The 17,144-nt window shown below is 43.9% G+C and overlaps 1 protein-coding gene across 1 annotated transcript in view; it reads right to left on the bottom strand.

Annotated features, from left to right (window-relative positions):
• PPP2R5C (protein phosphatase 2 regulatory subunit B'gamma) overlaps positions 1-17,144 on the bottom strand; it is a 224,364-nt gene that overhangs the window by 182,370 nt on the left and 24,850 nt on the right. The window contains exon 2 of the mRNA XM_068254708.1: positions 6,419-6,484. Within this exon, the coding sequence (XP_068110809.1) occupies positions 6,419-6,484 (66 nt within the window). The remainder of the gene's footprint in view (positions 1-6,418; positions 6,485-17,144) is intronic.

Genomic DNA, 17,144 nt, shown 5'->3' with positions numbered 1-17,144 from the left:
TTGATTATTTCCAACATGTCTTATCAGATTTCCGATTGATTTTTCAAATGATTTTTTGTAGGAGTGAATGGAAAATTGTCCAAAAAAAGAAAAATCGATCGGAAATCAGAGTGGACATATTGGAAATAATTGATCTGACAGTAAATCTGCCAGAAAATTGTATCGTGTGTAGCCAACATAAAGCGAATCTGCCCATCATCGCTAGATAAAACGTGACTGGGAGATCTGGGGCCCCGCCTTCCCTCCAGGTTATCTCGCACCTACGCTTATAATTTACTATTAGCCCACAAACTGCTGCTATCAGTCTTACCCAGAGGCGAGTGGGGCATCATTTTACTCACAACATTTTAATTGAACACGCCCTCTAAAGGATGAAAGAGAGACTGACGGGACAGGTTCTGGTGTCAGATCCGCCCCCACATCTCTAATACCACATCAAACACGTCACTTCAGGAGCTGCGCAGACCCTTCTCCACCCCCATCCCGCCTGGGGGCTCCGCTCTGCCGCTGCACTGCGCACACCGTGGATGACACGCCGGATCATTCTAGCAGGTACAGATATGTATTTAACAATGGGATATTCAGAATCTGGCACCTCATGGGAAACTGTTAGCCACTGATGCCCCTTTTACTTAGCAGGGTAAACCTGCGTAGCATTACCCTATTCTAGTGCAATGGGCCACAGAAGCGATGAACGTCCGTAGAGACTTTCATACCGGCTGTGGTCCCCTAATGAGTGCACAGGAGGTATCTGATCCGACACAAGAGAGGCATCGCATTATCGCAAGCACCGCACTTAAAGGAGGCCAAAAGAAAAAAAATAAATTGCCCATTTACTTACCTAGGGCTTCTTCCAATGAAGTCTTCTTCCTGGTACCCCATAGTCATCCCCCTGTTTCTCCAGTGTCCCGCTCCAATGCTGGATGTGCGTCCCTGTACCAGGAGCGTCCTATTGCGCTCCTGTGGCCAGAATGACACGCACAGCCAGCCAGATTACGGAGGGAGACAGCGGAGGAACGGCTGAGCAAGGGATGACAGCGAGGGACAAGGAAGACTTCAGGTAGATCTTCTGGAAGAAGCCACAGATAAGTAAATTGGCATATTTTTTTTTTTTACTTTAGGTTCACGTTAACCACTTAAAGCAGAATATAACCCTGCATTTCAACTTTGCTCTAAAACATTATTTACAGCATATTATATGCAAAAAGCATTTTTTTTTTACTAGACCAGCATTGGAAGGGTTAAACACAGAGGTTTAAAGTTCCATGGAGAGATTTGCAGAAGTTCAGATGGTTACATTCTATTTAATTAAATGTATCTATTGAGAAATGTTACACACTCTTTGGCTGTCCTCCAGCTCCTCAGTCAGAGAGAGTGAGTCACATTCAACACTTAGATACATTTATGTAAACAAAATGTATCTATGTCAGCTTCGGATGCGTCTGCAGAAATCTCCAGGAACTTTAAAGCTCTGTGTAAGCCTTCCAATGCTGGTCTAGTAAAAAAAAATGCTGGTTGCATATAATATACTGTAAATAATGTTTTAGAGCAAAGTTGAAACGCAGGGTTATATTCCGCTTTAAGGACTGCAGTCATAAAACCCTTTAAGGACCAGACACTTTTTCCATTCAGACCACTGCAGCTTTAACAGTTTATTGCTCAGTCATACAACCTACCACCTAAATGAATTTTACCTCCTTTTCTTGTCACTAATACAGCTTTCTTTTGGTGCTATTTGATTACTGCTGCGAGTTTTAGTTTTTATTATATTCATCAAAAAAAGACATGAATTTTGTCAAATGATTTTTTTAACTTTCTGTGCTGACATTTTTCAAATAAAGTAAAATTTCTGTATACATTTTTGTCCAAATTTATTCTGCTACATGTCTTTCATAAAAAAAAAACAAAAAAAAAAAAACAAGTGTATATTTATTGGTTTGGGTAAAAATTATAGCGTTTACAAACTATGGTGCAAAAAGTGAATTTTCCCATTTTGAAGCGTCTCTGACTTTTCTGAGCACCTGTCAGGTTTCATGAGGGGCTAAAATTCCAGGATAGTACAAACACCCCCCAAATGACCCCATTTTGGAAAGAAGACATCCGAAAGTATTCACTAAGAGGCATGGTGAGTTCATAGAGGATTTTATTTTTTGGCACAAGTTAGCGGAAAATGACACTTTGTGACAACAACAACAACAAAAAAGTTTTCCATTTCTGCTAACTTGTGACAAAAAAAAAAAAAAAAAAAAAAGAAATCTCCCATCTCCCACGGACTCACCATGCCCCTCTCTGAATACTTTGGGGTGTCTACTTTCCAAAATGGGGTCATTTGTGGGGTGTTTACTGTCCTGGCATTTTGGGGGGTGCTAAATTGTAAGCACCCCTGTAAAGCCTAAAGGTGCTCATAGGACTTTGGGCCCCTTAGCGCAGTTAGGCTGCAAAAATGTGGTATCGCCGCACTCAGGAGAAATAGCATAATGTGTTTTGGGGTGTATTTTTACACATACCCATGCTGGGTGGGTGAAATATCTCTGTAAATGGACAATTTTTTTATTTTATTTTTTTTTTTTTTTTTTTTTTTTTTTTCACACAATTGTCCATTTACAGAGATATTTCTCCCACCCAGCATGGGTATGTGTAAAAATACACCCCAAAACACATTATGCTATTTCTCCTGAGTACGGCGATACCACGTGTGACACTTTTTTGCAGCCTAACTGCGCTAAGGGGCCCAAAGTCCTATGAGTACCTTTAGGATTTCACAGGTCATTTTGAGGCATTTGGTTTCCAGACTACTCCTCACGGTTTTTGGGCCCCTAAAATGCCAGGGCAGTATAGGAACCCCAAGTGACCCCATTTTAGAAAGAAGACACCCCAAGGTATTCCGTTAGGTGTATGATGAGTTCATAGAAGATTTTATTTTTTGTCACAAGTTAGCGGAAATTTATTTTTACTGTTTTTTTTCACAAAGTGTCATTTTCCACTAACTTGTGACAAAAAATAAAATCTTTTATGAACTCATCATATATTTAACGGAATACCTTGGGGTGTCTTTCTAAAATGGGATCACTTGGGGTTCCTATACTGTCCTGGCATTTTAGGGGCCCAAAAACCGTGAGGCGTAGTCTGGAAACCAAATGCCTCAAAATGACTGTTCAGGGGTATAAGCATCTGCAAATTTTGATGACAGGTGGTCTATGAGGGGCCGAATTTTGTGGACCGGTCATAAGCAGGGTGGCCTCTTAGATGACAGGTTGTATTGGCACTGAAGTGCAGAAAGCGCAGGATGTTCTCAAATCGTGACCTGGACATGGCAGCAGAGAACATGGGCATGTGATGTATTGGGTGCGTAGACCAATAAGACCGCAATACAATCTTTTTGACTAGACCCATGTTAAGGAGAAGGCCCCAAAAATTGTTACATTCGGAAACGGAGTGGTTTCCACCAAAAAGGCTGGGCATGGTAGCTTCTTGGATTGGCGGTTGCGTATTGTGTGGCATAACGGTTGGTCTCAGCCACAATTAAGTCTTAGAGACCAGCAGTAATCAGAAAAAAAATTCTGCCACTGCGGTGGAGCGGGTGAGGGTTTGGCCGGGTGATCAGAAGCCCACAGGGGGCAGATTAGGGCCTGATCTGATGGATAGGAGTGCTAAGGGGTGACAGGAGGTGATTGATGGGTGTCTCAGGGGGCGATTAGAGGGGAGAACAGATGCAATCAATGCACTGGGGAGGTGATCGGAAGGGGGTCTGAGGGGGAACTGAGGGTTTGGCCGAGTGATCAGGAGCCCACACGGGGCAAATTAGGGCTTGATCTGATGGGTAGGTGTGCTAGGGGGTGACAGGTGGTGAGTGATGGGTGTCTCAGGGTGTGATTAAAGGGGAGAATAGATGCAAGCAATGCACTGGGGAGGTGATAAGGGGTGGTCTGAGGGCAATCTGAGGGTATGGGCAGATAATTGAGTGCCCGTAAGGGGCAGATTAGGGTCTGATCTGATGGGTAGCAGTGACAGGTTGTGATGGGGTGATTGATAGGTGATCAGGGTGTGATTAGAGGGGAGAATAGATGCAAGCAATGCACTGGCAAGGTGATCAGGTGGGGTCTGAGGGCGATCTGAGGGTGTGGGCGGGTAATTGGGTGCTAGAAAGATCTTGCTGGAAAAAAAAAAGGCTCGGTCGGGTACGCAGAGGTAGCGGCATTCGATTTCCCAACGACTGGACTGATCACTTACTGGTCTCCCCGCAAGTACAATGAGTACCTACCCCCCTCCCCCAGGCTGTGGCATCAGCACATACGGATGCCCCTGGCGGCAATGGAGGGAAAAAGACGCAGGACACAGGAGGCGGCGCTCAGGTGAACAGGTGTACCTGTGACAGTCTGATAGATCAAAATAAGGTCGGCACCACCAAATGTAAAAAGCTTAATTGCATTTATTTATACACAGGAATACAGCAGACCATAGCAGTGACAGGCCGCTGTTTCGGACTAACGGCCTTTATCATGCTGCATCAAGTCATAAATCCTTAAAGGACAACTGCAGCGAGAGGGATATGGAGGCTGCCATATTTATTTCCTTTTAAGCAATACCAGTTACCTGGCTCTCCTGCTGATCCTCTGCCTCTAATACTATTAGCCATAGCCCCTGAACAAGCATGCGAGAGATCAGGTGTTTCTGGCATTATTGTCAGGTCTGACAAGATTAGCTGCATGCTTGTTTCTGGTGTTATTCAGACATTACTGCAGCCAGATATATCAGCAGGAAAGCCAGGCAACTGGGATTATTTAAAAGGAAATAAATATGGCAGCCTCCTTAGTTCAGTCCTTTAATCCTAAAATGTACTCAACCGGGCCTTCCTGCAGCCACTATGTCCCACGCTGCAGCTCTGCTCTCTCCACCGCTGGCTCCCGGTCCCCGACTGTGCCTCCCGAGGTCGTCCTCTACTGCACAATCCCCGCTGTCAATCACCTGTGAATCACCACAGTCGGCCGGCGATACACGTGTCAGACCCTCCGTGGGTGGGTGCGGCGTTATTGGCTTGAGGGCTACCAGCAGGTAATATCAGCGGCGGCCTGACGCCATTGCGTCGCTCATTTTTCTCAAGCTGGCTGATCCGGAGCCTTTCTGACTTTAGGACTGTGGTTTACTTGCACATTATTGTCTATAGTTTGGCTATATATACATGGGACTTCTCCTGTACACTTTAAATGGATGTGGTGTGTATGCTTATATACACACACACACCTTATCGAAAATATATGTATATATACTGTATATACTCACATATAAGCCTAATTTTTCAGCATAAAAAAAAGTGCAGTCAGTGGAGCAAAACAGATGGTGGAGAAGGTTTTGTTAATGGCAGAGGAGCTTAAAGAGAAGGTGGGTTCTAAGAATCCTATTAGCACACAGAGGCAGGGTCTGCATATAATGCCTGGCCTCTGTTGCTATACAGTGCCCCCCCAGGCCCCCTCTGCGCTCTGCTATGCCCCCATAAATCAAAAGCCGTGCTAGCAACACGCAGCGTGTCACCAGCAGGCTGTTTACATCTGCCCTATCACGCTCGCCGCTCCCCCACCTCCTCTATGTCTCCGCTGATATCTATGACTCCATCTAGTGACTTCTTGAGACACCATTGTATGATCCTGGGGCACATCTGGCTATGGGGAGGGGACTATATTGGGGAGGGGGCTTATATGCGAGTCAATCACTTTTTCCTGGTTTCTGGGGGGAAAGTGTATACCTCGGCTTATACGCGGGTCGGCTTATAGGTATTTATATATTTCTTCTCACTTTTTGTGCTTATGTACACTTGATCTTTAGGCAGACGATTTTTTGAATGTTTGATACATAGGCTCCGCCCATACCCTTTATAATAAATATTGCTGCTAGCCCTTTACCTGATATTTTTCCGCAGCCGCCCTACCCTTATTGCAGGGTGTTTTTATTTCTGATTATTTTTGTCTCCCTACCTAGTGTATGTCACAGTGATACTTGTGTTTTTATTATAAAATGCCGATCTGATATATATTTTTGATAACAAATAAAATATTTATATCTATTACTCTTTGAATCTGGTGCATTGTGAGATCTTTTCTTTTTTGCTCTATTTGATGTTAGCTCTAGATACGCACATTTTTGTCTATGGTTATCATATATAACATTTGCTGTGCTCTCTGGCTCGGTTTTACTTTGTCATGTGGAGGTGATTGACAGGGGCGCTCGCACAGGCGCAGTAGGAGGAGGATCTGGAGGTCATCGTGTGCACCGTTGGGGAACGGGGGCCGGCGGAGCTGCGGCGAGGGACATAGCGGCTATCAGGGGCTGGAGGAAGCCTGGGTAAGTAGCACAATGGGTAGCAGGACTTGACGACTCCTGTAACAGACACAGAAACCGTGAGCACCGGCTTGTCACAACTTACTTCATGTTCCACAGTTTCGGGCCCTTCTTTTCCACTTTTGACACTTTTCCCAGCTTTTGGAGGTTCCTGAAATAAAGAAGAAGAAAAAATGTGAGCAAAAAGCAGAAATATTACTTGTAAAAGAATACAAAGTCACAAAACAACCTGCAGATAGTCATTAAGTAGTAGGGGTGCTTCAATAGCCTGCGATAAGGTTACCTTGATCCCTGTTAAAGTACACCTGAAGTGTGAGTGATATGGAGGCTGCCCCATTTCCTCTGGCCTGAACACACTAGTGCGCTTCTGTCCACTTTTCAGAAATGTGTATCAGTCTGTAACATTGATGTGCTGATTAAAAAAAAGCGGACAGAAGCGCACAGGTGTGTTCAGGGCCTAGGACTTGTTTCCATATGCAATGCAGAGCCACGGATATGGAAATAAGCCCTAAAGCTGAGATTGCACAGAGGTACTGCCTCTGACAGTGAAGCATGAGGTAATTAATTAGTTTGACTCCCGGGTAAGAAAAAAAAAAAAAAGTTGCCTGGCTGTCTTTTAGCCATAGACCCAGAACAAGCATGGAGATCAATGTTGAACTGAAGTCTGACTGCATTAGCCGGATCTTCAGGGCTGCCAGGCAACTGGTTTTGTTGTAAGGAAGTAAATATGGCAGCCTCCATATCCCTAGGTTCAGGTGTGCTTTGAAGAGCACCTACCACCCCCATTGACCAACCATGAAATAATCACTGCAGCAAGGTTTCGATTCACTGGTCTAGGCCTCACCTCGGTGGGCTACGCTTATGCGTGTTACATCACGTGTCTGCATCGCGGCATGTGCACACAAAGTAACAGCCATTTCCAACTGCCAAGCAACCAGTATCTCCCTCTGTGCATAGGTAGATCTATAACAAAAGCAACCTATTAGCCTATCGCATTGTTAGGGGGTGTGGTTATAAATAATGGCAGTTGGGGCCGTCTATTTTTTTACATGTCTGCCAGCAGTAAAGATGATGACCTGCAGGCCAATTGTGCATCAAACAACATGAACAAATTACATGGCGAAGATCAATCACATCCTGATCTCTCCCATTTTTTAACTTCTCACTTTGCAATATATTGATTTATTTTTTCCCCTTTTCACTAAAGTTCCTCTGTGCAGTGCTGTACTGTGCTGTACTTAAAGGACAGCCGATGCGAAAATAAGCTAATTAAATAGACTGAATCCATCTTCCTTCTCCTAAAAAGGACTTTTTAAGAGATTCCACCGTTTTATGTTTAAATCTACTTTTTAAGTTTTAACTGTTTTATTGTTTTTGCTCAATGACACATTCATTGAAGTATGCCAGAGCTAATGAACTATTGACCCTTTTTATCTCTTTCTTGCTCTCAGAAGCCATTTTCTGCTAGGAAACTGTTTTATAGTTGGAATTTCTTATCAGTGAGGGTCACACTGTAGTCACTTCCTGTCTGAGTCAGGACTGAGTCAGCCACTTACATCCATGATATTTAACGCTTTCAGGCAGAGAAAGAAAAAAAAAAAAAGGAATATATAGTTATTTGTGTGCAAGGCACTGTACATACCCATGTCTAGCTCATGTCACCTCGGGTATCCTTTAACCACTTAAAGACAAGCAGGCGTAATAAAACGTCCTGCTGGAGCCTCTTAACGGCTCCAGGGCGGTTTTTATAAGTTAAGCAGCGCTGCCGCGCGCATGCGCGCTCCTGTGCGCATTCCCGTGTACGTGAGATCAGGAAAAAAAAAAAAACCAACAAAAAACACAAAACAGAAAAAAATACACCTTTATTTTGTCAGCATACTTTGTACTGCGGACGTAATTCAAATCTTGTAATAACCAGGACAAATAGGAGCATAAAATGTGTGGGTTTTACATACAGTAGCAGTGTTTATATTAAAACTATAGGGGATGAAATTTGAGAAATAGCGTATTTTTTCATTTTTTTCCTTGTATTTCAATTCATTTTAAATGCATAGAAAATAAAATAATTACTGAAAACAACCCCAAAAAGCCTAATTGGTGGTGAAAAAAACAAGATATGGATCATTTCATTGTGATTAGTAGTGATTAAGCTATTGGCAAATGAAAGGGATGAGCACTGAAAGGTGAAAATCGCTCTTGTCCGTTAGAGTAAAAAACGATTTGGGGTGAAGTGGTCAAGCGGTCACTCTGCAATTAGATCTATGTTTGGAGAAGTTTTTCTTTTAAAACCTATCCACTATTTACAACGGCTGTTGTGAAAACACGTTGCTCTTCAGCTGAGCAGAAACCGAGTGTAACCAGGCCATATACACAGCTGACAAACCAGGGCCTTCCCTTACTGATTGACTCCCTCTCGACACTTCCTGTTGAAGATGTCATTACATCACAGTTCTATTTTTCTCCGGGCTTGCGAGCCTTTATCTAGCAGATTCTCTGCGTCTCCCTTCAGAGACCCTCGGCAACGAACGACCAACCAGAAGGCCCTAACGATTCAGCAACTAAAGAAGCAAATGTGGCTTTGCAAACTGCAGAACTCCAAAGTGTGGCTCTGCAAATAAACACGGGCTCTGTGCCAAAGCTGCACAATCGAGGGGTGTGGCTACGCTTGGCAATGGAGAGGTTGTGGCATTGGGTGAATCAGGAATACAAACACTTATTGCGACATCGCTCATAGTGAGAAGTGAAGGCATGCGGCTGAGAGGCTGGCTGCGCTGCAGAAATGTTTCACCTGAGTGCCGACAGCTGTTAAAGCTAAAGCGCACATTCCCTGAAAATCGTTACATACACAGACCAGCACTCCAGGAGATCGCTTATTATCATCATTTCATCGTAATTTGTAGCCACCTAGGACTTCCAAAACTGTCTATAAGGGCCGGGGCCTAGTACAGGCCACGTTTTCAAAATCATGAAATCACTTGCGGTCTCCGAAACACACAGTATCTCGATTTTCTGTGCCATTCCCAATGCGTTTGCCATTTGCCTTGTATGCAATCGCTAAGGATCAATCTAGAAATTGCTGCAGGCAGCGGTTTTGCAATCGCGGAGCTGCTAAAGAGTGACTAGTGGGCCCCAGAGTCCTAAAGGTGCGTACTCACATGCGACTATAGTCGGTTGAAACGATCGTTCCCTGATCATTTCAAACGACGATCGTTTAAAAAAAAAAAGCAGCCAACGACCATTAAGTCTAACGACGGACAAGCTACATCGTTAAAAACGAACGATCTAGCTTGGTGGATTTTTTCCAACGACGATTGTGTGCAAAAGTAGCACATCGTTGGAAACGGTCGTTCGTACTAGGCTTGACATGTGCATTTCACTATTTCTCCATGGAACTTTTCATTTTTATGCGCAAGCGCAACAGTTGCTTTACGTGATGTAACATTCGTTCTAACGATCAGATCATTACACACCTTTAAAAGCTAACTTTACTTAGGTCGTTCTTTCGTCAATTAAAAGTTTGTTCGTCGTTCACAACGAACGATCGTTGTCGTATGTGTGTACGTAGCTTTAGGTTCCATTCACACTAGGAATCGCAAAACGCTAGAAAAATTACTAGCGTTTTGTATAGTGATTTTCCTGCAATTTTTCACTGTGACTGCGATTTTGGAACGATTGTGTTTAACATTGAAATGCAATAGCTCGATAATCGCTAAAAAAAAAATAAAAAAAAAATGCTGCACTTGTAATTTCAGCAAATCGATAATCACCAACAATTGCAACAGTGTGAACACTACCATTGATTTTGCACTGCCATACCGCTTTATCAAGCGCTAGCGATTTACAGACAAGCTGAAATCGCTAGTAAAACACTCCAGTCTGATTTAAAGGGAACCTTAACTGAATGGGGGGTAAAGAGTTTTACTTACCTGGGGCTATTACCAGCCCCCTGCAGCAGTCCTGTGCCCTCGGCGCCGCTCTGGAATCCTCTGGTCCCCCGCTGTCACTTAGTTTTGTTTTTGACGACTCACCAGTCGCCGGCCGCCATGCGTATTATTGGACGCATTCACCAATGCAATTAGCGCTATTGCGGACCGCAACGCGTACAAAAATACGCGTTGCCGCATATCTACGCGAGCGGAAAGCGGCAACGCGTCCGCAACAGCGCTAATTGCATTGGTGAATGCGTCCAATAATACGCATGGCGGCCGGCGACTGGTGAGTCGTCAAAAACGAAACTAAGTGACAGCGGGGGACCAGAGGATTCCAGAGCGGCGCCGAGGGCACAGGACTGCTGCAGGGGGCTGGTAATAGCCCCAGGTAAGTAAAACTCTTTACCCCCCATTCAGTTAAGGTTCCCTTTAAGGGCTTAAAGAGAGAGTCTGAAGAGAAGTCTTCATCACAATTTATACAAATCTGCCCCAAAAAACTGAAGTTTTAACTAGGTTTTACTTTGCAGGAAGCACTGAAAGGGTGAAGCCTCAGTGTTTACTGTATGGGGAGAGAGCCATTGACATAGCTCCCAAGTAACTGACCCTCTTGTGGAGGGATAGTCCCGCTTTGGGAACTAAATCCCTCTGCCCTCTTTCAGAACTGATGTACAGATCTATGTACAGTAAATATATGTATTTTTCTACTTAAAAATGTCTGACTCTTAACTTTATTCCCATCCTTTAAAGAGGAACTCCAGTGAAAATAATGTAATAAAAAAGTGCTTCATTTTTACAATAAATTATGTATAAATTATTTAGTCAGTATTTGCCCATTGTAAAGTATTTTAAATCCCTGATTTACATTCTGACATTTATCACATGGTGACATTTTTACTGATGGCAGGTGATGTCCGTGGAAGGAGATTCTGTTTGCCTTTTTAGCAGTTGGACACAGCTGTGAACAGCCATTTCCCACAATGTATCGAGGTTCACAGACAGGAAACTGCCAGGACCATTGTTCTCACAGCTTCCTGTGGGAGGGGTTTCCCCACAATATCAGCCATACAGCGCCCCCTGATGATCCGTTTGTGAAAAGGAATAGATTTCTCATGTAAAAGGGGGTATCAGCTACTGATTGGGATAAAGATCAATTCTTGGTCACGGTTTATTTTTAAATGGATATATTTCTTATTTTCAAATGTTAAGATGAAGGAAAATGAACCAGGATAGAACGGATCAATGTGGTTTGAATTATAAAACATTTTTCTAATGAAATCTTTATGGGATGCTTGACTAGGGGTGTTCCAGGGGTAGGATTAGGGGTGTGCTGGAAGAGTGATTAGGAGATGTGGCAGGGGCTTGGCTTAAAGGGGAACTGAAGAGAGAGGTATATGGAGGCTGCCATGTTTATTTCCTTTTAAGCAATACCAGTTGCCTGGCAGCCCTGCTGATCATCTGCCTCTAATACTATTAGCCATAGCCCCTGAACAAGCATGCAGCAGATCAGGTGTTTCAGACTTTAAAGTCAGATCTGACAAGACTAGCTGCATGCTTGTTTCTGGTGTTATTCAGATACTACTGCAGAGAAATAGACTAGCAGGGCTGCCAGGCAACTGGTATTGATTAAAAGGAAATAAATATGGCAGCCTCCGTATACCTCTTACTTCAGTTCCCCTTTCTCATATCAAAAAGTTGAAAGGTTGAAAGGTATGCACTGATGCAGTTAAGAACTAATTAGACTCTGATCTGGCTAAATGGCACACAGAGCAGTGAATTTCTTCAGCAACTATATGTGGTATAAAGACTTTTCATCATGTGCCATGATAGAGTTCAAGTCTGCTTTAATTACAGCAGAGATCACACCTTGGGAGAACTACAAGGAAAAGGTTATCAAAACATTAGAAATTAAGCAAGGACTATTGATGTGGAAGATAAGTGATGGAAATGTCTTACAGTATCTCTCTTTTTGCCTGGACAGACCTGTTTTTTTTTAGCAGTGTGGTCAGGGCTCTCATGTAATCTTCTAAAATCGAGGAATTCTGTTCAAAAGATGCAGGGAATCACTGTTTTAAAAATGTAGCTAGGAGGCGGAGTAAGAATGTACTGTATAAGAAAAAGAACGTACCCGGGGAACAGAGGTCAGGGACATCCAGTGTGTGGCCTTGTCTCACCTGCAAATCATCAACTAAAAACCATGTGGCCACAATACCTGACAGTGGTCATGTGACCAGCTCCAGACCAATCTATTCAGCCTGACAGTGGTCATGTGACCAGCACCAGACCATTCTATTCAACCCGACAGTGGTCATGTGAGCAGCTCCAGACCAATCTATTCAGCCTGACAGTGGTCACGTGACCAGCTCCAGACCAATCTATACAGCCTGACAGTGGTCTTGTGACCAGCTCCAGACCAATCTATTCAGCCTGACAGTGGTCTTGTGACCAGCTCCAGACCAATCTATTCAACCCGACAGTGGTCATGTGACCTAAGCCAGACCATTCTATTCAATCTGACAGTGGTCATGTGAGCAGCACCAGACCATTCTATTCAACCCGACAGTGGTCATGTGAGCAGCACCAGACCATTCTATTCAACCTGACTGTGGTCATGTGAGCAGCACCAGACCATTCTATTCAACCTGACTGTGGTCATGTGACCAGCACCAGACCATTCTATTCAACCTGACAGTGGCCATGTGACCAGCACCAGACCATTCTATTCAACCTGACAGTGGCCATGTGACCAGCACCAGACCATTCTATTCAACCAGATATCCGAATCTTTCTAGCTCATTGCAATTCGAATGCAGACTCCATTTTAAATGTGCGCATATCCCTAAACCCTTTCCTCTGATCATGGCGCGGAGGGTAACACGCTGCATGCCATGCGTTACCGGATGACTTGTGTATATATCCCGGAAGTGAAGCACTGATTTCTGTGCGCCGTGGCTGTAATGTAATGCATAGTGCAACTTCTCGGACACGGTGTGGTGTGATTGTAAAAGATCATACCGAGTGTAAAAGCTGCCTGACCCTGAACAAGTATGCAAATCAAGTGCTCTGACTCAAGCCTGACTAGATTAGCTGCATGCTTGTTACAGGTCTCTGATTCACATACTACTGCAGCCAAAGAGATCAGAAGACAGCCAGGTAACTGGTATTGATTAAAAAGGAAATAATTATGGCAGCCTTGATATCCCTCTCACTTTAGCTACAAAGCTGGGGAAACACTACAAGGGAGGGAGGCACCAGAAAGCTGGAGAGATCAGAATGAACTGGGGGCACGTGGGACTAAACTACAGTACAGGGCACTGGAAAGCTTGGGCATTGAAGACAACTAGAAAACTGCAGCCAACTCCTCCTCCTCCCTCTGATCAGAGACAGCATCCAATGAAAAGCGCATCTAGAGACAGAGGGGAGGGGTCTTCTGACCTATCCTTAGTCTGGGGTGAAAGCGGAATACAAGAGAGGTCAATAGACAATTGCAGGATCTAATTAAAACAATTATAAGTAATAATAGGCTATCGCATTTCAGCCTGGCTATACTAGTCGTGGTGAAGCAACAGCGTATTTTTACTGGCAGTAAACTTCCCTTGCAGTCTCTGGCTGTCCTCATCCCATCTCTGCACCCTCTGCTGAGAGCAGCCGCTATCCAGGCCACACATTCCAGCCCTTATCACTCCTCTCTCTAGCCTAGAATGTATGAGCTCGCTGGGCAATCTGTTCCCTGGGATGAGACTTAAAGAGGAACTGTGGCGAAAATCTTAAAGAGAACCTGTAACAAAAAAAAAAAGTTCCCCTGGGGGGTACTCACCTCGGTAGGTGGAAGCCTCTGGGTCCCAATGAGACTTCCCCTTCCGCTGTAGCCAATCCTGCGCTGGCTCCCCCGAAGTGTCTGGCAATTCTGGCTCAACAAGCCTGACAAGCGCTGATATATTTACCTTCCCTGGCTCCAGCGGGTGGCGCTGTTGTGGCTCTCAGCACAGAGATAGGCGGAAATAGCCGATCTCCGTCGGGTCCGCTCTATTACACAGGAGACTTGCGCCTGCGCAGTAGAGCGTGCCGACAGCGATTGGCCATTTCCGCCTATCGCCGAGTGGAAATCCGATACTGCGCCTGCGCTGGAGCCGGCAAGGTAAATATTTACATCCCCGCCGTTCGGAGGGGCACAGCAAGACCGCCGTGGTACACAGGAGGACGGGGGAAGCCTTGATAGGATCCGGAGGCTTCCCCCTTACCCAGGCGAGTACCCCCCAGGGGAACTTTTTGTCAATACAGGTTTTCTTTAAAATAAAAAAAAAAACACATAGAAATAAGAAGTAGGTTTCTTCCTGGGTAAAATGAGCCATAAATTACTTTTCTCCTATCTTGCTGTCACTTACACTAAGTAGTAGAAATCTGACATTACTGACAGATTTTGGACTAGCCCATCTTCTCATGGGGGGTTCTTAAGGTCTTATTTTTAAAAGCACTTAATGAATGGCAGTTGCTCCGTCCAACTGCCAAAAAAGTGTACGGCGAGCAGGGAGGCTGTCCGGCATCACTGTATAAATCTTTTCGGGGAATGTCTTTATAAAGAATAAACGCCATGCAGAGAATCCCCCATGAAGAGATGGTCTAACCCAAAACCTGTCGGTAATGTCAGATTTCTACTACCTACTGTAAGTGACAGCAACATGGGAGAAAAGTAATTTATGGCTCATTTTACTCTGGAAGAAATGTACTTATTTGTATGCGTTTTAACCACTTTACCCCCGCGCGTACGTATTTCTCCGCCCCTTTTTCCATCCTTTAACAACCAGGGACGGAGAAATACGTACTTTCCGCGTTCCCGACGCTGCCCGCGCTCCCGCTCGTAAACACGCCGCCCGCCGCTAGTAAACACGCCGCCGCCCGCTCGCCCAGAGATCAATGAACGGGAAAATCCATTCCCGTTCGTTGATCTAAGCCCCGCAATGATCCGCTGCTCTCCGATGGGCAGCGCGATCATTGTGAGAAAAAACTCACGTGTCCAGCCTCCAAGTACTTCCTCCAAGCTTCCGGAAGGAAGCTTGGAGGTTGCATTAAAACAAAAAGTTACTGTGGCCATCTTGTGGCCAAATAGTAAACTACACCCTACACATTTTTCACATACAAATAAATGACTTTTACACATAAAATTAACTCATTACCTTCCAAACTCCCCATTTATTTTTTTTGTAATTAAAAAAAAAAAATAAAAATTTACAATTAAAAAAAATACATAAATAGTTACCTTAGGGACTGAACTTTTTAAATATTTATGTCAAGAGGGTATAACACTGTTACTTTATAAACTATGGGCTTGTAATTAGGGATGGACGCAAAAATGAAAAAAATGCACGTTTATTTCCAAATAAAATATTTAAATGGTTTTATAACCGGGACAAAAGGGCAAATACATTTCATGGGTTTTAATTACAGTAGCATGCATTATTTAAAAACTATAATGGCCGAAAACTGAAAAATAATTATTTTTTTCCCCACATTTTTGCTATTTTCCCATTAAAACACATTTAGAAAAAAATAATTCTTGGCATAATGTCCCACCTAAAGAAAGCCTAATTGGTGGCGGAAAAAACAAGATATAGTTCATTTCATTGCGATAAGTAATGATCAAGTTATAGGGGAATGAATGGAAGGAGCGCTGAAAGGTGAAAATTGCTCTGGTGCTCAGGGGGTAAAACCCCTCAGTGGTGAAGTGGTTAAATTTTAAGATTTCCGCGTCAGTTCCTCTTTAAAGCGGACCTGAACTCAGAACTTCCTCTCTGCTCTAAAAGATAAGCACCAGCATAATAACCTTTATAGAAATTTTTTTTTGTTAAAGCTGATACAAACAAACAAACACAGAACATGGACTCAAAGCGCCAGAGCTGCAGCCACTAGGGGGCGCCCTATAGGCAGTGTGAGGGCTGGAACCCACAAGAGCGGTTTTGTGAGCATTTCTGGAGCGATTCAAAATGCTAGTGTTTTGCCAAAACGCTCAGCTAATGTTAATGGGTGGGGCAACTTCCACTGGAGCGTTTGCGATTCCTCAAATCGCAAACGCAGGACATGCAACATTTTGGGAGCGTTAGCGCTTCAATGTAAAGTATATAAACGCTGGCTTAATCGCTCATTAAAACCTGTATGGAGCGATTTTGCTAGCGTTTTAACCTTACAACACACTAACAAAATTAAAATTGAAAGGACCAATCAGACTTTAAAACGCTAATCGCTACACAACCGCTGGCAAATTGATACACTTTGTAAAATCCCTTCCTAAAACGCTCATGAAACCGCTGACAAACTGCTCATACAAAATGCTAGCGCTTGCGATTAGCCATAGCGTTTTGCAGTGGGTTCCAGGCCTCAGGGAGACTTGCCTAAGGTCTCCTACTGAATAGGTGCTGGCTTACTGAACAGGAGGAGCCAAGATTTGAACCCTGGTCTCCTGTGTCAGAGGCAGAGCCCTTAACCATTACACTATCCAGCCACTGCTGGATACAAACCCTGCAATAAATCTGCAGTGTGTCTGCTTCCTGCTTTCATGGAAGCAGGCATAGGATTAACATCCCTTGTTTAAAAAATTAGCTGCTCTTCCCAGGCAGCCAGCTGACACAGCTGAGAGATCACATTACACTTGTGATTAGTCGCCGATAGGGGGGGGGGATAGGCTAAACTCTCTAAATACATACAGGATGCATTTCTCTAGGTTTTTCTTTCAGTCCTTCGCAAGAGTTCAGGTCCACTAGTCTGGCATGGCAGACTATCTTTAAAACAGCAGGTACTCTTTAAAATGCAGTTCCAACAGTAATACCTATAATCTACAATAAACAGCATGTGTGTTTTTAGAATTTAACAACATCTAGTCCAGGTTCAGTG

This window comes from Hyperolius riggenbachi, chromosome 9 (assembly GCF_040937935.1).
Source record: "Hyperolius riggenbachi isolate aHypRig1 chromosome 9, aHypRig1.pri, whole genome shotgun sequence".
In the NCBI taxonomy this organism is placed as follows: Eukaryota; Metazoa; Chordata; class Amphibia; order Anura; family Hyperoliidae; genus Hyperolius; species Hyperolius riggenbachi.
The sequence above is the reverse complement of the archived record's forward strand: the minus strand, read 5'-3'. Positions and strand labels throughout refer to the sequence as shown.